The sequence below is a fragment of the Saimiri boliviensis genome, chromosome 1, assembly GCF_048565385.1.
Source record: "Saimiri boliviensis isolate mSaiBol1 chromosome 1, mSaiBol1.pri, whole genome shotgun sequence".
NCBI lineage: Eukaryota > Metazoa > Chordata > Mammalia > Primates > Cebidae > Saimiri > Saimiri boliviensis.
The window spans coordinates 147,656,901-147,677,608 of NC_133449.1; the positions used below are offsets into that span (position 1 = coordinate 147,656,901).

Genomic DNA, 20,708 nt, shown 5'->3' on the forward strand with positions numbered 1-20,708 from the left:
TATTTCACATAAAAAGTATTGTCAGATTGTCAGCTGAAGGCAATTAAGAAGCAGACTACAAGAAAAGGTCAGGTTTTCCTCCCGCTTTTCTGCCTAAAGGAACGGTCTAAGTTCTTCACTGGAGACAACCCTTAACTCTGCCCAGCCAGAGGTGGTACCACAGGCACTGCAGACAAATCCTGCCGTATCAGCTTCCTCTCGGATACAGTGTTTACCTTTGCACAGTTTCTCACCTTTGGAGGCCTAAAACTTTCTTTCGTCCTGTCATTTCTCTATAAATTTATTGTGTCTTTTGGAAGATGTTGTATAAGGCAGTGTTCTGAGCTACTGTGTTGCTACTTTTCATTTAGGCTTATCCTGTGTGACAGACGCTGCATGTGTTAAGGAACTGTTCTTGGGTGGCTCACGTCTGTGATTGCAGCACTTTGGAAGGCTGAAGCAGGTGGACTGCTTGAGCACAGGAGTTAGAGATCAGACTGGCCTACATAGTAAAACACATGTAGCCCCCAAAATACAAAAATTAGCCTGGCATAGTGATGTGCTTGTAGTCCCAGATACTTGGGAGGTTGAGGTGGGTGAATTGCTTGAGTTGGGGAGGTGGGGGTTGCAGTGAGCTGAGATGGCCCACTCCAGCCTGGGCCACAAAGCCAGACATGATCCCAAAACAAACAAACTGTTCTGTCTGTGAATCTTTTTGTTAAGGAGCCTATTTTAGTCCCTTTTGTGTTGCTGTAACAGAGTATTAGAGACTAGGTAATTGATAATAAAGAGAAATCTATTGGCTCACCCTTCTGAAGGCTGGGGGAAACTCACGATTGGGGAGCTAGCATCTGGCGAGGACCTTCTTGCTGTGTTACCATGTTGCTAGACATCATATGATAGAAAGGCACAGAGAGGGATAGAGACAAAAAGAGAACAAACTTCTTCATTTATAAGGTATCACTCTCAAGATAACAAACTCACTCCTGAAATAATGACAAAATGACATTAATCCATTCATGAAAGTAGGGCCCTTATCATGGTCAATCACTTTTCATCTTCCTTTTTTTCTTTTTTTTTTTTTGAGGTGGAGTCTTGCTCCATCACCCAGGCTGGAGTGCAGTGGTGTGATCTCAACTCACTGCAACTTCTGCCTCCCAGGTTCAAGTAATTCTCCTGCCTCAGCCTCTGGAGTAGCTGGGATTACAAGCACCCACCACCATGCCTGGCCGATTTTTGTATTTTTTAATAGAGACAGGGTTTCACCATCTTGGCCAGGCTGGTCTTGAACTCCTGACCTCATGATCCACACACCTCAGCCTCCCAAAGTGGTGGGATTACAGGTGTGAGTCACCATGCCCATCCTACTTTTCATTTACAACCCCAACACTGATGCATTGGGGATCAGGTTTCCAACATGTAAACTTTGGGGGACACATTCAAACCACAGCAGACCTCCAGCTGAAACCTAAGATGGGTAAAACTAAGATAGGAAGAGATCATAAGGCCTTTTCTACAAAGCCAAGCTCAAAACTGACACACTGGGACTTGTGCAACATTCTACTGCCAAAGCACGTCACAAGACCAACACAGAGTCAAAGGCATGCAAAGAGACTCCACCTCTCAATGGCAGGAGCTATGGTTACATAGCAAAGAGTGTTGATATAATGAGCCATTAACCGTGGCCCTCAGTACAGTCATCCCCACACCAACCCAAAGGTCTTTGCCCTATTACAGCATTGGGCAATCCCCAGTAATAAAATTTTGTTGTCATGACTATAATCCCTGAGTGACAAGGCATATGTGACAAGCAATACAAATATCTGCCTCCCCTGAGTCCCCAGCTTAGGCTTTGTTGTCCCCAGCCAACCAGGCCACTCTCTGACTTTGTCTTGAAACCTGATCTAGATTTATCCCAGGCTGGCCTGCAACCCAGTGGGCCCAGAAGTGCAACCAGATGTGTGCTCAGTGTGTATAACATGTAGGAGACCCGGGCTCACCAGAGGCTTGTCCAGAATGCCTGCTTCGCTCTGATGCAGAGCAGCCAGAGCTTACCACGAGCTTACCTGGGGGTCACCGATGCACACGGAGACCAGGGCTCACCCTGAGGCTTGCTCACAGTGCCCCGTGTGCAGGGGACAGATCTGGGAGCCAGTCATCCCTGAACTAGCACCCTGGGAGTCAGGAGAGAATGGATGAGTCATATAGCAAGGACGTGAATACAGAGAGGCCATTCATTGCGGCCATCAGTAAAACCTGTGACCCAATCAGGGGCAAATGAAGCCTATGGGATACCACTGTCTGGCTGGGCTCTGAGTCTCCCATCAAAGCCGTCCTTGACTCCACTAGCTATCAGCCTCTCCCTGTTCCTGGCCTCCGGCATCATGAGCCTCTTGTCCATCCTTGGTTGCCTGAGCAGACCACATCAACTCGGACTGTCTGTTCCTAGGCTGACTCCTCCACAAGACAGTGGACTCCTTCATGACAGGGTCTGCAGGTTATTTTATTCCTACTGGCCAGGACAGGACAAGGGGTGGGTAGGGCAGTGGTGAGACACATGCATGAAGGGGCATCAGTAGGGGCCCAATGCCCCTATCAACTGCCCAACAAATCCCTCAAGGTCCTGGTCCCTGGGGCTCCCTCACCCCTAGAGACCCATGTTGTTGTCAGGAGCAAATGATCTGATCTTCCAAGACTGTCGTGGGATCATTTGCAATAGTTCATCCTCATCCCCAGTACAGTTTACTTGGTAGAACCACAAGCATTGAAGTCAAAGATGTCAATTGGAATCCCAGTCCACATAAAAATCTATGTGATCCCAGCCTTTCTACTGTGGTGTGAATGCCTGTGTCCCCTCCAATTCATACGTTTAAAGTCTCACCTCTGGGGTAATGGTACTGGGAAGTGCAGCCTTTGGGAGGTGATTCAATCACGAGGATGGAACCCTCTTCAGTGAGATTAGTGCTCTTACAAAAAGGCCCTAGAATGGGCTGGGCATGGTGGCTCAAGCCTGTAATCCCAGCACTTTGGGAGGCCGAGGCGGGTGGATCATGAGGTCAAGAGATCGAGACCATCCTGGTCAACATGGTGAAACCCTGTCTCTACTAAAAATACAAAAAATTAGCTGGGCATGGTGGCACGTGCCTGTAATCCCAGCTACTCAGGAGGCTGAGGCAGGAGGATTGACTGAACCCAGGAGGCTGAGGTTACGGTGAGCCGAGATCGCGATATTGCACTCCAGCCTGGGTAACAAGAGCAAAACTCCGTCTCAAAAAAAAGGCCCTAGATCAGCATGATGAAACCCTGTCTCTAGTAAAAATACAAAAAAATTAGCCATGCATGGTGGTGAGCACCTATAATCCCAGCTACTGGGGAGGCTGAGGGAGGAGAAGCACTTGAACCTGGGAAGCAGAGGTTGCAATGAGCCAAGATTGTGCCGCTGCACTCCAGCCTGAGTGACAGAGCAAAACTACGTCTCAAAAAAATAAAATGAAATAAAATAAAACTGCCCTAGAGAGCTGCCACACTCCTTTAACCACAGGAGGACATGGCTAGAAGTCACTGTCTGTGAAAAAGGGAGCCCTCTGCTGGGTGCAGTGGCTCATGCCTATAATCCCAGTACTTTGGGAAGCCAATAGGGGCGGATCACCTGAGGTCCAGAGTCCAAGACCACCCTGATCAACATGGAGAAACTGTCTGTACTAAAAATACAAAATTAGCCAGGCGTGGTGGTACATGTCTGTTAATCCCAGCTATTCAGGAGGGTGAAGCAGGAGGATTGCTTGAACCCGGGAGGCAGAGGTTGCAGTGAGCCAAGAGCAAGCCATTGCACTCCAGCCTGGGTGACAGAGTGAGACTCCATCTCAAAAAAAAAAAAAAAAATGAAGGAAAAAAAAAAAGCCGCCACCAGACACCACTGGCTCCTTGATCTTGGACTTCCCAGCCTGTGAGAAATAAATTTCTGTTGCTTATTAGTTACCCAGTCTGAAGTATTTTGCTACAGCAGCCTGAAGAGATAGATCTTTCAAGCTGTAGAATACCCATTGCTTCATTTGTGGCTTTAAACACTCTGCCCATGTTACTGTCAGCAGGGAAAGATGCAGGATTTGTGTGGCTGAAGCCTCTAAAACTGGAGGGTCCTCCGGTGGGCGTCAGCTTCAAGGCTAATGTATCTGTGCTTCCTCCATGTAAAGAAGAAAATGCCAGATCCCCCTTGCCCTGCTGGCTTTGCAGGGAGGATATGGCTCCACAATCCAGGTTCCCCCAATGTGTGGTCAAAACCAGGATGAGAATTGGAAGCTGGTGACCACAAGCATCCCTCCTGGCAGCTGATGGCAACCGTGAGGGTAACTGCCTCATTTCACAGGTAACAGGGTCAGAAGTTCTGGTGGCAGCCAACACACTTCCCAGACCAGCTCTGTGTTCCAACGTGATCTGAGTCCATTTATGTGGCTAATTCAGCTTCCTTGTTCTTCCCAGGGGTTCTGTGAGCTTTTCTTTCTTTCCTTCCTTCCCTTCCCTTTTCCTTCATTCCTTCCTGTCTTCCTCTCTCTCTTCCTTTTTCTTTTCCTTTCTCTTTTCTTTTCTTTATACAGAGTCTCGCTCTGTCACCAGGTTGGAGTGCAGTGGTGCCATCTCGGCTCACTCCAAGCTCCACCTTCCAGGTTCAAGCGATCCTCCTGCCTCAGCCTCCTGAGTAGCTGGGACTACAGGTGCGCACCACCACACCCCGCTAATTTTTTGTATTTTTAGTAGAGACCAGGTTTCACCATGTTGGCCAGAATAGTCTTGATCTCTTGACCACATGATCCACCTGCCTTGGCCTCCCAAAGTGCTGGGATTACAGATGTGAGCCACCGCGCCAGGCCCCAAGCTTTTCTTTTAAACCTGTACTGGGCACTTACTGGTTCTCATTTCCTGAGCTCAGGACTAAGCCCTCTACACACCCAGCATCCCTTTACTAAGCCCCTTTGCCACCAGAGCTAGATGGCGTGGCTTGTGGTCGGGGATCTTCCTTTGTTCTCCTCCAAGGCCTGGCCCAGAAGAACCAATGGAAGACAGATCCAGCCCAGAGCCATTTCTCTTCCAACCTCCCAGCAAGCCTGATGAGTTCCACTCCCCACGACGGGCCGCCCCTGCCTTCCAGGCACTGATCCTGCTGCCCCCCTCTTGCTCTGCCATGCCCTATGCCTGGCTTGCTGCTCAGGCCTCCCCACCCCTCTCACCTTTCCCACTTACTGCCTCCCTCCAGGCTTGTCCAGGATGATAAGCTCTGGTCTCACATTCACAGCTTCCTCTATCTCTCAGCTGTGTCCCTGGCCATGACTCTGCCTGCTCCTCCCTAAAGCAATTAAAATGGGAAAATCTGACCCTTCTCACCCGGGAGCAGGTCTCTGAAAGCCTGCTTCACCCTCTTCTCCCTACTGAAGTCCCACAGCAAAATCCTCTTCCTTTAATCCTCCTTACCACGTGACCTTGGAAAAGTCCTTTCCCTTCTGAGTTTGCTTTTCAAGCTTGCAGGCTATAAACTCTAATCTGTATCACACAGGTAGGTGAATTATTATATTCATTTCTATAGGTGGGCTATTTCATGTCAGTACAAATCAAAGGTTCGTCTGGCCCAGCACGGTGGCTCACTCCTGTAATCCAAGCACTTTTGGAAACCAAAGCGGGTGAATCACTTGCGATCAGGAGTTTGAGACCAGCCTGGCCAACATGGTGAAACCCCATCTCTACTGAAAATATAAAAATCAGCCAGGTGTGGTGGCACACACCTGTAATCCCAGCTACTCGGGAGGCTGAGGCAGGAGAATCGGCTTGAACCCAGGATAGGGAGGTTGCAGTGAGCCGAGATGGTACTACTGCACTCCAACCTGCGCGACAGAGTGAGACTTTGTCTCAAAAAAAAAATTTCAAAGATTTACCTTATCTGGACAAGGTGATGTGGCCTCCTGGGAGGTAGAGTAGAGAGAGTCCAGGAGAAGACCACAAGACAAGAGGCATCTAAAACTCAAAGCATCCTCCAGTGGGTTTCAGCTTCAAGGCTAATATACCTCTTTTTTTTCTTTTTTTGAGATGGAGTCTCACTCTGTCACCCAGGATGGCATAGTGATGCGATCTCAGCTCACTGCAACCTCTGCCTCCCGGGTTCAAGCAATTCTCCCCTTTCAGCCTCTCAAGTAGCTGGGATTACAGGCGGGCACCACCACACTCAGCTTATTTTTTATATTTTTGGTAGAGATAGGTTTTCACCATCTTGGCCAGGCTGGTCTTGAACTCCTCACCTCAAGTGATGCACCCACCTCAGCCTCCCAAAGTGCTGGGATTATAGGCGTGAGCCACCTCTTTCTCACTGAAGACAGAGAAGAATATAAAGGTCAAAGGCTTTGACAGAGTGTGGTGCCAGGGGCATAAGGGGAACAGATTCCAGGTTGTATGTGCATGTGAGTGTGTGCGTGTGTGTGTGTATGTGTGCGGTTCATGTGGGATGTTCAGAAGCATTATCACTAGATTTTGCTCCCAGCCAGGCCTGGGGCACCCCTTTCAGCTGCTGCAGGATGCATTCCAAGAGAGGAGAGAGTTGAGGGGAAAGGAGGAGTTGGGTCGCTGCCAAGTCATCAGGACTGTGTTTTTTTTTTCTTTTTTGAGACAGAGTTTCGCTCTTGTTACCCAGGCTGGAGTGCAATGGCGCGATCTCGGCTCACCGCAACCTCCGCCTCCTGGGTTCAGGCAATTCTCCTGCCTCAGCCTCCTGAGTAGCTGGGATTACAGGCACGCGCCACCATGCCCAGCTATTTTTTTTGTATTTTTAGTAGAGATGGGGTTTCACCATGTTGACCAGGATGGTCTCGATCTCTTGACCTCGTGATCCACCCGCCTCGGCCTCCCAAAGTGCTGGGATACAGGCTTGAGCCACCGCGCCCGGCTGCCTGTCATCAGGACTGTTAATAGAAAAACATTAGGTGAATTAAATTAAGCAGACTTTATTTGAGCAAAGAAAATGTATGAATCAGGCAGCATCCTGAACCAGTAAAGGTTCGGAGTGCTCCACCCAGCAACTGTGCAGCCCAGGTGTATTCAAGTAACACACAGAAACGGTCTGATGGATACAGCTCAGCATTTGCCTTATCTGGACACAGTCTGATCAGTTGGCAGCATGTGACTGGTTAAAGCACAGCTGTTGTGACTTGCTGAGACTCAGCTATTTGTTGCAAGAATATAGTCTCAGTTGGGAGGCAGTTTATGTAAATACTAAGTTAGGTTGCAGTTCAACAGGTATTGGGAGCAGCTTTGGGCCAAATTTAATTGAATTTAAACATCTCTGCCTTTTGGTCAGCCTCTCAGTTTTGAGAGGTTGACCCCAAAGCCTTGGACCCTGACCCTGTTTTTGGTCACCATTACTGGACTTGTTTTGTTTTGGTATTGAGTTCACAATTCACAATTTCATCTTAGTTGGATGATTCTTTATGTTTTCTTTTTCTTTTTGAGACAGAGTCTTGCTGTCTCCCAGGTGGGTGCAATGGCACGATCTCGGCTCACCGCAACCGCTGCCTCCTGGATTCAAGCGATTCTCCTGCCTCAGTCACCTGAGTAGCTGCGATTACAAGCATGTGCCACCATGTCCAGCTAATTTTGTATTTGTAGTAGAGACTGGGTTTTGTCATATTGGTCAGGCTGGACTTGAACTCCCGACCTCAGGGGATCCTCCCACCTTGGCTTCCCAAAGTGCTGGGATTACAGGCATGAACCACTGCACCCAGTCTCTTTATGCTTTCTTAATGTCTTTGTTCTTTTTTTTGAGACAGAGTCTCGCTCTGTCAGGTGAGTGGTGAGATCTCAGCTCACTGCAACCTCCGCCTCCTGGGTTCAGGCGATTCTCCTGCCTCAGCCTCCTGAGTAGCTGGGATTACAGGCATGCATCACCACACCAGCCCAATTTTTGTATTTTTAGTAGAGACTGGGTTTTGAACTCCTGGCCTTGTGATTCATCTGCCTCAACCTCCTGCAGTGCTGGGATTACAGGCATGAGCCACTGCCCCGGCCATGTTTTTGTTATTCTAATAGACCAGTTGATGTATTAAGAATGGCTGCATAGGGCCAGGCGCGGTGGCTCAAGCCTGTAATCCCAGCACTTTGGGAGGCCGAGGCGGGTGGATCACGAGGTCAAGAGATCGAGACTGTCCTGGTCAACATGGTGAAACCCCGTCTCTACTAAAAATACTAAAAATTAGCTGGGCACGGTGGTGCATGCCTGTAATCCCAGCTACTCAGGAGGCTGAGGCAGGAGAATTGCCTGAACCCAGGAGGCGGAGGTTGTGGTGAGCCGAGATCGTGCCATTGCACTCCAGCCTGGGTAACAAGAGCGAAACTCAGTCTCAAAAAAAAAAAAAAAAATAAATAAAAATAAAGAATGGCTGCATAGGAACATGTAAGACTTCCCAGGGGAAGCAATGAAGCAGAGAGATTATTATTATTATTAAAAAAGTATTGCCCAGGCTAGAGTGCAGTGGCATGATCTCATTTCACTGCAACCTCCCAACCTCCACTTACTGGGTTCAAGCCATTCTCCTGCTTCAGCCTCCTGTGTAGCTGGGATTACAGAAGTCTGCCACCATGCCTGGCTAACTTTTGTATTTTAGTAGAGACAGGGTTTCACCACGTTGGCTAGGCTGGTCTTGAATTCCTGACCTCAACTGATCCACCTGCCATGGCTTCCCAAAGTGCTGAGATCACAGGCTTCAGCCACGGTGCCTGGCCTATTATTATTACTATTTAAGATAAAGTCTGGCTTTGTCACCCAGGCTGGAGTACAGTGGTGCAATCTTGGCTCACTGCACCCTCCAGCTCCTGGGTTCAAGTGATTCTTCTGCCTCAACCTCCTGAGTAGCTGGGATTACAGGCATGCAACATTACACTCGGCTAGTTTTTGTATTTTTAGTAAAGACAGGGTTTCACCATGTTGGCCAGGCTGGTCTCAAACTCCTAACCTCAAGTGATCTGCCTGCCTCAGCCTCCCAAAGTGCTGGGATTACAGGCATGGGCCACTGTGCCCAGCCAGGGAGACTATCATATAATGGCTATAAGGTGATAATGCCAAGAAACAGAAGTGCACTCATTATTAGGCGTTTCCACAAACTGGTCAAATAAACAACTCAAAGTCCATGCAATAAAGATAGCTCAGCAGCATTTGAGTACAACTGGTCAGTCTTTGTTCGAGGGATGATGGTGATTAAGGGCTGGTGTTCACTACAAAACAGCTTGATGTAAACTCACCCCATTAAATGAGAGATCTACATTACAGAGGTTACAGAGACCTCCACCAAGCAACCAAGCAACCGTGGACAAGCAGTGTCATAAACAGAAAAGGAAGTGGCACTGGATATAGCCTGATTGGTTACAGCTCAGCCTTTGTCTTCTTTGGACACATCTGGTCAGTGTGACATCTGTCCCTGGCTGAAAGCTGGCTGCTATGATTTGAAGAGACTCCATTCTTCTTACAAGAATATAATCTCACATCAGATTGTAGATTGTTTACATATTAAAGGAGGTTACATCCCAGTCAAATCCTCCCTACAAAGTATCCCCCACCCTTTTTTTTTTCTTTTAGACAGAGTCTTGCTCTGTCACCCAGGCTGGAATGCACTGGCACGATCTTGGCTCACTACAACCTCTGCCTCCTGGGTTCAAGCGATTCTACTGCCTCAGCCTCTGGAGTAGATAGGATTACCGGCACACGCCACAGTGCCTGGCTAATTTTTTGTATTTTTAGTTAGAGACAGGGTTTCACCATGTTCGCCAGGCTGGTCTCGAACTCCTGATCTCACGCAATTCACCTGCCTTGGCCTCCCAAAGTGCTGGGATTACAGGCATGAGCCACTGCACATGGCCAAAGTATCCCCTATTCTGACCTCTACCACCATAGACTAGTTTTTCTGTTTTTTCAGCTTTAAATAAATGGAATCACACAATAAAAAAATAATAAGAGAAAAAAATGAGGTTACAGTTCACCAGATTACAGGATCTTTGAGCAAATGTAAATTTTCTTTTTAATGGAGCCTCAGTCTGTCACCCAGGCTGGAGTGTGGTGGTGATATCTCAGCTCACTGCAACCACTACCTCCCGGGTTCACGTGATTCTCCCACCTCAGTCTCCCACGTAGCTGGGATTACAGGTGTGTGCTACCACATCCCGCTAATATTTATATTTTTAGTAGAGAAGGTATTTCACTATGTCAGCCAGGCTGGTATCGAACTCCTGACCTCATGTGATCCACCTGCCTCAGCCTCTCAAAGTGCTGAGCTTATAGGTGTAAGCCACCACATGTGGTCTGGAACATATTTAATTTAATGTAGCAGAACTTACTCCCTGTTCCCAGAGAGGTAGGGGCAACAGTTGCTTTCCATGAAGAGAGTACCTGATGAGAAGGCAGCTACAGAGGACTCAATGGAGAACCGAGAATCAGGAGAGAACCAAACGTGCAGTCCTTGCCTATTTCAGGGGGGGACTCCAAACTCCCGGTTAACAGTAAGGACCTGCTTCCCTGTGCGCCCCAGCTCCCTCTCCACCATGCAGTCGCCTCCTGGGCCTGGTGACCACAATTCGGGGCCTGCTCTAGGGTCCAGAGTTCTCAGAGTCAGAGGATGCCCAGCTGAAGTGTTTTGGGCCTCGTGGCAGCACCAGATCCATGGTGAGGTTGTGCTGCTCGTCCTCAGAGTAGACAGGCCGGTAGCCCAGCAGCTGCAGTGCACTGGCGCACACCTTCTGCACGTGGCGGATCTTGGTGAAGGGCAGCGCTTGGCGCCAGGCCTGGGAGACGTTGCGCGCATTCCTAGACGAAGTCCGGAAAGCCTCGAATGCCTTGCCGACCCCTGACCCGTGGGTGATGTTGTGGATCCAGGTCTTGAGCTGTGGCGTGAGGCTCAGGCCGGTGAAGGCGTAGAGTGCCCGGATCTCTGCCAGCGGCTCCCGTGCCAGGTCCTCGAAGCGCACCAGGCGGTAGCGGCCGCGCAGGAAGGGTGGCGGCTTGACTGTGGCGGCCTCGGCGATATGCACATGGCTGCGGCACACCTCCCGCATCAGGTGCAGGTGAGGGTCGGCCTCCACCCACTTGCCGTGTGTGCCCAGCACAATGCCGTTGTCAAGTGCTAGTAGCTGGGCCGCCGCCTCCCGGGAGCGCAGCACGGCCCGTGGGTCGCGCACCAGGTGCACGATGCGCAGGTTGAGCGCAGGGTCCCTGAGCAGCGGGTAGAGCACCTGCAGGTTGAAGAAACGCACCTCCTTGAGCACCACGTGGCTGTAGGAACGACAGGCCTCCTGGGCCAGGCTGAAGGGCTGCCGTGTGCACAGAGTCCTGCATGCATTCTCCTTGCTGATGGCACCTCGGGGAAAGGCGCTGCAGGCCGGTGGTGAGCACAGCGCGCGGCTCACCTCCCACTTGAAAAAGGCGGACAGGTTTCGACTCTGTGGCATGTAGGCATCAAACACATCCATGTCACACAAAAAGACGGAACGCACCAGGTCGCGCACGGCCATGTGCAGCGTTTTGGCGCTGCTCTGCCTCAGTGTAGTCCACACGTGCCACGCGGGCTCCATCAGGTAGAAGACATCGGGGTGCTGGCTGAAGAGCTGGCCCACGAAGGACGAGCCCGAGCGCCATGAGGACAGCACCAGCACGTGCACACGCTCACGGCCTGTCTCCGTGGGGGAAGAGGGCCCTGGCTGGTAGACAACAAAGAGCAGGAGGCAGATAGTCTGTGCCAGGAGGAGCGTGGTTGCTGTCTTGTTGGAGAAGCGAGGCAGTCGCATGCCGGCAGCTGGGGGCCTTGGAATGGAGTGAGCAATGTTTAGGGACCAGGGCCCTCATGCCCATCCCATGCCCCAATTACTGCCCACTGCCCTCAGGGAACAGCCCTCAAATTCAACTACCCTACCCATTGCACCTCCCAAGACCCCTATGGTCTCAGTTGAGGGCTTTCCCAGGAATATGGAGTCAAGACATGCCAGACTATAGTCTGTGCTCAGAGCAGAAGTCCAGCTGCAGAAGACTATGGGATATCCATGGAACTGTCTACCTACCCACCCACCTACTTACATATCTACAGGCTAGCTATCTGTAGAGATAGGTAAATATTATCTTTCTTTTTTCTTTTTTTTTTTTTTTTTTAAGACGGGGTTTCACCATGTTGGTCAGGCTGGTCTTGAACTCCTGACCTCAGGTTATCCGCCCGCCTTGGCTTCCAAAGTGCTTGGATTACAGGCATGAGCCACCATGCCCAGCCCTGTCTTTCTTTCTTTTGTTTTGAGACAGGGTCTCGCTCTGTCGATTAGGCTGGAGTGCAGCGGCATCTCTTGGCTCACTGCAACCTCCGCCTCCTGGGTTCAAGCGTTTCTCCTGCCTCAGTCTCAAGAGTAGCTGGGATTACAGGCATGCGCCACCAAGCCCAGCTAATTTTGCATTTTTAGCAGAGACAGGGTTTCTCCATGTTGGTCAGGCTGGTCTTGAACTCTTGACCTCAGGTAATCCGCCCGCCTTGGCTTCCCAAAGTGCTGGGATTATAGGCGTGAGCCACCACGCCCCGCCAGTAGAAAACTTTTGTTATTAAAAATAAGCAAGTAAATAAAGTGGACAAAGAACACCAAGTGTTGCCATCACTGGTGGGGAGTGAAGTGCTGAAGGCAGCATGGACTCCAGAGAGAGGGTGTCCTGGATCCCTGAGGGTTGGCAAGGAGACCAGTTGAGGGGGAGCTGGGATGGAGCCAGAGAACAGAGAGGTGACAGCAGAGTACTGTCCCAGCCAGCTGAGGGGACTCACCATCGCCCAGGACTGCTGGGAGTGTTGCAATGCTGATCACAACTCCATGGGAAATGCTTCGACAGGCAGCAAGGCAGGAAGGAGAGATCAGAGCCCCAAACAGAGAGACAGCCCCGTACATAGAAATCTCCCCAGGGTGGAAGCAGAGTTGTCCTGCCTGTCTTTTGCTTCAAGATACCTCATAGAGAGACCCTTTTGGGTTGTGGAGCTAAAGGGCTTGATGGGGGTTGGGTGGATGTCAGAGCACCACCAGGCTTGCTGAGGTTGAGTGAGTCTGAGTAGGGCATTTCTCCAAATGGCTGGAAACTGGCGGGGTCTCCCGCTGGATGGTGAGAGAGCTGGCTCGGAGTCCTAGCACTGTCACTGGGGAGCTATGGGATCAGGGGCAAGTGACGTAACTTCTCTGAGGCTCGATTTCCACCTCTGTAGAATGGGATTTGCAACATTTAACCTCTTAAGAGATGCTGTGATGGATGCTGCTGCAAACACCTATGAAAAGAGAGCCTGGGGAAGCGTTTCTTACACACATGCCCCTGTCACTGTTAATGTCACTGTGCTAAGCTACCTCTGGAGAGCAAGAACCCCTTCCACCTGGGGAGGCTTCCCCCAGAGGAGACACCCACAGGCCACCTACCCTTCCAATCCCAGTATCTCAAAGGCCATCCTCTGGTCTCCAACCACACCTGAGCCTTTAGTGGACCTTAAGAATGTCACGTATACTGGCTGGGTGCGGTGGCTCATGCCTGTAATCCCAGCACTTTGGGAGGCCAAGGTGGGCAGATCATGAGGTCAGGAGTTCCAGACCAACACGGCCAATATGGTGAAACCCCGTCTCTACTCAAAATACAAAAATTAGCTGGGCGTGGTGGGGCCCGCCTGTAGTCCCAGCTACTCGGGAGAATCGTTTGAACCCATGAGGTGGAGGCTGCAGTGAGCTCAGATCAGGCCACTGCACTTCAGCCTGGGCAACAGAGGGAGACTGCCTCAAAAAAAAAAAAAAAAAAAAAAAAAAGCCATGCATGTCTCACAGGGTGGAAGGAACACGGAGCTGCCTCCCGAATTCCAAGGTGCCAAAGTGCTCTTCTCTTTGCAGCTGTTGCTTCTGTGATGATCTCAAGGTTGGGGGACTCTGGAAGGGAGGGGCCTAGAAGTTCCCTCCTTGCTCCTGCATCCTTTGCTCCCTCTCCTTCCCCTCCCCTGTCCAGGTCACCACTGAGAGAAGCCAGGGTCTAACTTCAGAGCAGATCCCACCTCAGCTCCTTCCCCTCGTTGTGGGGACAGGAGTGAGTGGAGGATGCTCAATAGCTGTCACCTGCTGACTCCCGAGCTATCTTCTGGATCCCCACACCTACTCCTGCAAAACCTGGAAGATGAGGAGCATAGCCCCCCATCTTCTCTGCATGTGTGACTATACATTTTCCAGGGCTGGCTGATGGATAGTGGGCTCCCCTGCCAACAGAGTGCCAGAGAGGAAGGGAACTCATATTTGCTGACCTCAACGGTTACAAGTGCTAGCTGCTTCAAGTCTACTGGATGATTTAACTCAACAGGCCCTGAGGTGGGCATGATGATGTCATTTTTCAGGGGAAGGACTCAAGGCCTGGAGACACAGCAGGAAAGCTGGACCCCAGGGCTCCTGTTCCCAAGCTCCTGGCACCTCTGATCCCAGGCTGTGGGCTCCTCCCACCTGTGATTGCTCCCTGCAGCGTGCAGGACCCTGCTGCTCTGGCCCAAACACAGTTGTGCTGGCCAGCCTAGCCCTCGCCTGGGTAGAGAGGATCTTGATCCCAAGCCAAGGTGTTTACCTGTGTTCCAGAAAAGCCAGAGGTCTTCTTAAGAAGGTGGTTGGCTGGGTGCAGTGACTCACGCCTGTAATCTCAGCACTTTGGGAGGCCAAGGCAGGTGGATCATGAGATCAGGAGATTTAGACCGTCCTGGCCAACATGGTGAAACCCCATCTCTACTAAAAATACAAAAAATTAGCCGGGCATGGTGGCACGTGCCTGTAGTCCCAGCTACTTGGGATGCTGAGACAGGGGAATCGCTTGAACTGGGAGGCGGAGGTTGCAGTGAGCCGAGATTGCACCACTTCACTCCAGCCTGATGACAGAGCAAGACTGTCACAAAAAAAAAAAAAAAAAAAAGAAGGTGGTTGAATCACCCTATGCCACACAGAGTCTCCAGAAGACCAGCTCCTCACTGGGAGCTTTCTGATAAGATCAGCACAGTGGACAATTGGCCAAGGATTCAGTTAGGAAGAACCAGTCAGGCGAGGCAGAATCGACCATCCCTGTCTGTTTCAATTGAAGCAGTGGGGATCAGAGACATGAATGCCCAGTGAGAAAGAGGCAGGGCAGGGGCTTAAGTCCAAGAGCCAGACTCCCAGCACAGGGCTGGAGATTTAGTCCAAGAGCCAGACGCCCAGCACAGGGGTCTGTGGCAGGTCCCACTCCTAAGCCTTGGTACAGTGAACTCTTCCATCCTGGAAGGACTATCCCCTCCCACCCTAAATTCTTCCCTTTTTTGATTCTTTTCTGGGGGCACATATTTATTACACGTTTGGTTTTCAGAAAAGTAGTACATAGAGGTCACATAAAATTCTAAAAGTAGAGATGGGGGCATCACAACCTTGGCCTCCCAAAGGGTTGGGATTACAAGCATTGGGCCATGGCGCCTGGCCAAAAATGCAGTTCTTGACTGCCTTGCCTCCGTGTAAAAGAGAAGAGAAAAAAGAGTCAACATTTCCTAGAGGCCGAGCACAGTGGCTTAAAAGTATCACAATGCTTTGGGAAACCTATCTCTACTAACAATATAAAAATTAGGTGGAGTGTGGTGGCAGGTACCTGTAATCCCTGCTACTTGGGGGGCTGAGGCAGGAGAATTGCTTGAACCCAGGAGGCAGAGGATGCAGTGAGCCGAGATTGCACCATTGCACTCTAGTCTGGGCAACAGGAAAGAAACTCCATGTTAAAAAAAAAAAAAAAAATTTGGTCCCAGTGCAGTGGCTCATGCCTGTAATCCCAGCCTGAGAGGCTGAGGCAGGATTCGGCGGGGGTGTGTGGGTGGCGCTATCACCTGAGGAGTTCGGACCAGCCTGCCAACATGGTGAAACACTAAAAATACAAAAATATAAAAATTAGCTGGGGTGTGGTGGCCAGCACCAGTAATCCCAGTTACTGGGGAGGCTGAGGCAGGAAATCTTCTGAGCCTGAGAAGCGGAGGTTACAGTGAGCCAAGATCACCACTGCACTTCAGCCTGGGTGACAGAGCCAGACTTTGTCGCAAAACAAACAAGCAAACAAAAACATTTCCTAGGCACCTGTCCTATGGCCCAGAGGGCCCGTCCTGAAACCCAACATCAAGCCGCTCGGGGCAGTGAGGCACAATTCCAAATCCCCTGAGTCTGGTTCCAAATTAACTCGCCAAGCTACTTTTTCTCAAGTACTCTACCGAGAGCTTTTAAAAGACATGCCCTTTAAAAGCCAAATATGGAAACAAAAGACCCCCCGCAGTGAGGATCCCACGTGCAGCTGAAGCCCCAGCTTTCCAGTTGCTGATAGAAAACCAACCCAGCTCTTCCTGCCAACTCAGGTCCCCAGTGAAGACAGAGGAGCGTCCCCAACTGTGCCACTGGTCCAGCTCTCAGCCCACCCAAGTGTGGGGACATCCTCCATGGAGAGTGAAGAACCAACGTACCCCAAAGCTTGGCGTCTCTGCCCGATTGGCGCGGCAGGGAGTGGGACGCCTCTCTCCCTGGGCTCAGCAAAGGCTCCCAGACGTCGTCTCTTCCAAGTTCCACCGCACAGCCAACTCCTTCTCTTCACTGGGAGGGCCCGCAGGGCTGACTTGCTCCTTAAGGTCCCAAGACTACGACAGGACAGCCTGTGACGCCGGGAAAAGGGCTCTAAGAGGCATGGATGGGTGTCAGGGGACCAAGCCACCGGAAGCTCCTGGAAACTCGAGGCAGAGTGAATCTGAATGGGATGTGGAGGGTGGGGGTGTCCTGCGGCTACGACAGGGAGGGACCCGGCTCAGAGCCCCCTCCAGAGCGTGGCACTGCGGCCCGCAACCCTTGGCGCTGCTCGGTGCTGCTAGCCTGGAGCGCACACTATGTGGCGCTTTCAGGCGTGGCCAGCGGGAGCCCGGGCGATAGGGGAAGGATGGAACCGGTTTGCCCCTAACTCCCTCTCTCTACTCCTGACAGAGGAGCCACACCTCGGGGGAGGGGCGCTGGCCAAGGGCGGGGCAGGAGGGCCCAGGTGGGCTGGGGCTTTGAGAGGCAGGATGTCAAAGGGTGCTGGCTGAGTCACCTCTCATCTAACTAACCGCAAAAGAACAAAGGCCTTAGTGAGGGAAGTTGAATCTTATATTGGCCCTCCTTGCTCTCGGAGGCATCCTTGCCACAAAGTGACTTGGAATCCAAACCCTTCCCGAGGCTCCAGCCTCAGCCCTAAGCCAAGACCCAGGCACCTGGATGACACAGGGACCTGGTGCAGTAGTGCTCTATCTGGGAGGGGTGGAGAGACCAGGTGGCCTTAGGAGCTGGGCCCACCCTGCCCTAGCCTCCACCCAGAGGCACAGCTTCATAGCAGGATATGTTTCAGGAAATAAAAGATCCTCACCCACGCTTTACAAATAACAGGTCAGAACAGCATGGTGGCACTCAACTGTAATCCCGGCACTTTGGGAGGTGAGGCTGGCAGATCACTTGAGATGGTTCAGGACCAGCCTGGCCAGTGTGGTGAAACATGGGCATTGTACTCCGGCCTGGGTGACAAAGTGAGTCTCCATCTCTAAAACAAACAAACAAAGAAAAGGGCAGAGCCCAACCAACTGAAAAGGACTGAAAACTGAAAAGGACAGAGCATTCGGAGGTACTGTAACCCAAGGCGGTATCAAACAAGAAATTTGCAGTCTTTCCCAGCTGTGGTTTCGCAATGAATTAAGATCCTTAACAATGGTCGTAAGTTTTTTGAATACATCTTAAGGAAATAAACCAGCAACAAGGATTTCTACACAAGGTTTATAGAAGTGTTGTTTATAATACTAAAAAGATGCCAACAAAAAAGATTAGAAAGATGTGTGCCCCAATGCCAACCATAACAACTTCTGTGATCAAACTGCTGTGAACCCAGCACTTTAGGAGGCCGAGGCAGGTGGATCACTAGAGGTCAGGAGTTCAAGACCAGCCTGGCCAACACCGTGAAACCCCGTCACTACTAAAAATATAAAAATTAGCTAGGCGTGATGGCAGGCGACTGTAATCCTAGATACTCCGGAGGGTGAGGCAGAACTGCTTGAACCCTGGAGGTGGAGGTTGCCGTGAGCACCATTGCACTCAAGCCTGGGCAACAAGTAAAGAAAGAATTACTTTTTAGCCTTTCATGATACGGTATTAGGGGGGTCTCCTCTGACTTAAGCTGAAACTGTACTAATCATTTTGCAAAGTCAGGAGTCTTTCTGCCTCCAAATATTCAGTAATATCAAACATTAACTTAGCTATGGCTCAGAGCTGAGTTAATAAAATTCTGTATATTTCTTGCCTTTTCACTTCTTGCAGCTATGCTGTGATTCAGTCAGAAACTATCAACATCTGATCTGTAAAAAATTTAATATTCACCAGATGCAGTTGTAATTATACAGCACGTGGCTTTCAAATGGCATGTGAATTCCACTAAAAACTCACTTACTTGGGGAAGAGCCAGGGAACTTTCACCGAAGATGTAACCCAAGTTCCAAGGTCTTTGGGCAGAGCCTTTGTAAGGCACTGCTGCTTATGAATAATGAAGACAGCTGTGTGCAACCTCTGCCCTCCCTATTCTTCCCATTCCAAACGCTTTCCCTGGAAAAAGGTACATGTGATTTTCCATTCTGACTTTTTCTTTTTTTCTTTAGAAACAGGGTCTCACTCTGTCACCCAGGCTGGAGCGCAGTGGTGTGAGCATAGCTCACTGCAGCCTCAAACACCTGGCCTCAAGTGATCCTCCTGCCTTGGCCTCCCAATGTGTTGAGATTACAGGGATGAACCGCCATGCTTGGCCTCATTTTGAACATTTTAATTAGAAAATTACAAAACATCATGGGTTCTTTACACAAAATTTTCATGAGAATGATTTAATAAAATGCAAACCAATGTTTATACATATATTGTATCTTTCTAAATCTTATTACCTTATGGGGATTTAAACAAGAAACTATTTTTCATTTAGATCTCAAGAAAAAAATTTAGGCATATAAAACAGCCTGAATTTAAAAAAAAAAAGGGGGGGGGGGACAGTGTTTTAGGGATTTCTTCTGCTTGTATACTTGACAATAGCTGTTTCCAAAACTGTTTTTAGTCAGTGTAAAGGAAATGGTGCTGGAGACGAGAGGTGATCTCCAAGGTAAATGGAGGCACACACTAAGAGGTGTGTTTGTGGGCATGATGCAGGGGCCATGTCTTCCAGTGGCAACGACCTGCTTGGGATCAGGAAGCAGCTCCGTCTGTCCTTAGAGGAGACTGCTCACGTTCTCAGGAGGTGAAGGGGCTGAGCAAGCCGTCTTCCATGTGCAGAGGCCCCTTCCAGCCACCTCTGCTCCCGCAGACACTTGCTCAGCCACCATGGTAATCCAGCTGGACTGCTTGGCATTCTGCTAGTCGCCAGGCTGGACTGCCCTGCCCCGGCCAGCATCCTCCTTACTCCCTCACTGCTTCTTGTGCCCTTCCCAAAGCTCCCCGCCCCACTCTAATGAGTACCCTGTTCCTTAGTCAAGGGAAACACAAGCCGCTGGGCTTCCCGCTAGCCTTCTAAATAAACTTGTGGTTGTCAGGCAGTGGGAGCCAATCCCAACACCAGCTCTGGTCACCCCTGTCCTTTGCAGGAAGGGGGAGGGCTGTCAAGGAGGAGGAGGGCCAAGTGCCCAGGCTGTTGAGTGAGGGCCAGAAAGAACCTGTTGTGACAATCCTTTCTTCCCCCAGTGCTGCTGAGGGGGCTGGGAATGAACAGCCCCTCTGACTTCAGTCTGCCATCCAGGGGCGCAGACAGAGGGCAAAACAGGGCAAAGAGCCAGCCACAGTCAGGCAGGCATCCAGGGCTGCTCCGCTGAGCTGATGACAGATGACAGACTTTCGGGCCGAGGCAGGTGATGGTCCGAGGGTCCTTCAGCGGCCCTCCCTCATGCCTGTGCCAAGGCGACCCTCCCCCTTGTGCCCTGCCCCTCCAGGTCTCCAGTGAAAGGCCTCAGCTCTGGAAATCAAAGCTCTGAATGGGAAATGGAGAGGCCCAGGGGTGCAAAGTGCTAGTGATTGGCATGTTTGTCACAAGAGAGCCCTGAAAAGAGTAACAGTGGCTCACAATAGAAGGAAGAAATGTACAGTGTGTTTCTCACTCAACAGAGGAAAAGTCTCTGCTTGACCAGAGATGGGACTCTTTCCAAGATGTCTGAACTGACTGCAATTTTCTCCTGAAATGCAACGCTAAGGCAAAGAAGAAAAACCCAAAAAGCTAATTACAGCCTCCAGGAACCCTCAGACCTTTCCACAAACTACTCCCTGACGATTCTGCAGGAGCTCTGAAGATATGGAACTTGTATAGAGCAAAGGGAAGAACTGTTCTTTGTCTCCTAGGGGAAGAGCACACAAGCCCGCATGTGTCCCCTGGGCTCTTTCAGAAACATCCTAAGATGTTCCCAGGAGATGACAATGAGGCAGCCACGGTCCTGCTGAGTCCTCAGAAACGGCATTCCTAGGATACGTGCTCCTTCAGCACTTCTCCCCGGGGCGTCGCTGTCACAGGGACGGTGGTCACCACCTGATTCTGAAACACGAAGATCTTGATTCTTTCAAACACCCAGAGGAAGATAAGCAGGATGCTGACATACTGCACCCAGGCGAACTTTACCATCTCCCAGAATCCTGGCTGATAAGTACAGACAGTT

At 50.5% G+C, this 20,708-nt stretch overlaps 3 protein-coding genes across 6 annotated transcripts in view; all 3 read right to left on the reverse strand.

Annotated features, from left to right (window-relative positions):
- The window catches only part of LOC101039537 (carbohydrate sulfotransferase 6), a 74,060-nt gene extending 57,518 nt beyond the window's left edge, over positions 1 to 16,542 (reverse strand). Inside the window, exon 1 of one of the 2 annotated variants that reach the window (XM_074406498.1) lies at positions 16,488 to 16,542. The gene's annotated coding sequence lies outside the window, so the exon portion shown is untranslated. Of the gene's footprint in view, positions 1 to 10,341; positions 10,427 to 16,487 lie in introns of those variants that run through there. The other variant, XM_010350610.3, reaches the window with a different exon arrangement.
- LOC104653200 (carbohydrate sulfotransferase 5) lies at positions 6 to 16,568 on the reverse strand. 3 transcript variants are annotated; one of them, XM_039462562.2, is made up of 2 exons: positions 16,488 to 16,568; positions 6 to 11,800 (listed from the first exon to the last, which is right to left on the reverse strand). In XM_039462562.2, the coding sequence occupies exon 2, from the start codon at positions 11,782 to 11,784 to the stop codon at positions 10,591 to 10,593; it is 1,194 nt and encodes a 397-aa protein (XP_039318496.1). In that variant the 5' UTR covers positions 11,785 to 11,800; positions 16,488 to 16,568; the 3' UTR covers positions 6 to 10,590. The 3 variants fall into 3 exon arrangements, with proteins under 3 accessions (XP_039318496.1, XP_003945330.2, XP_074262588.1); XM_003945281.4 differs by having other exon boundaries at positions 14,597 to 16,490; XM_074406487.1 differs by having other exon boundaries at positions 6 to 13,920; positions 14,597 to 16,490.
- A 1,230-nt stretch (positions 16,569 to 17,798) lies between these two features.
- Positions 17,799 to 20,708, reverse strand: part of TMEM231 (transmembrane protein 231) — a 30,482-nt gene continuing 27,572 nt past the window's right edge. The window contains exon 7 of the mRNA XM_003939900.3: positions 17,799 to 20,696. Within this exon, the coding sequence (XP_003939949.1) occupies positions 20,516 to 20,696 (181 nt within the window). The 3' untranslated portion in view covers positions 17,799 to 20,515. The remainder of the gene's footprint in view (positions 20,697 to 20,708) is intronic.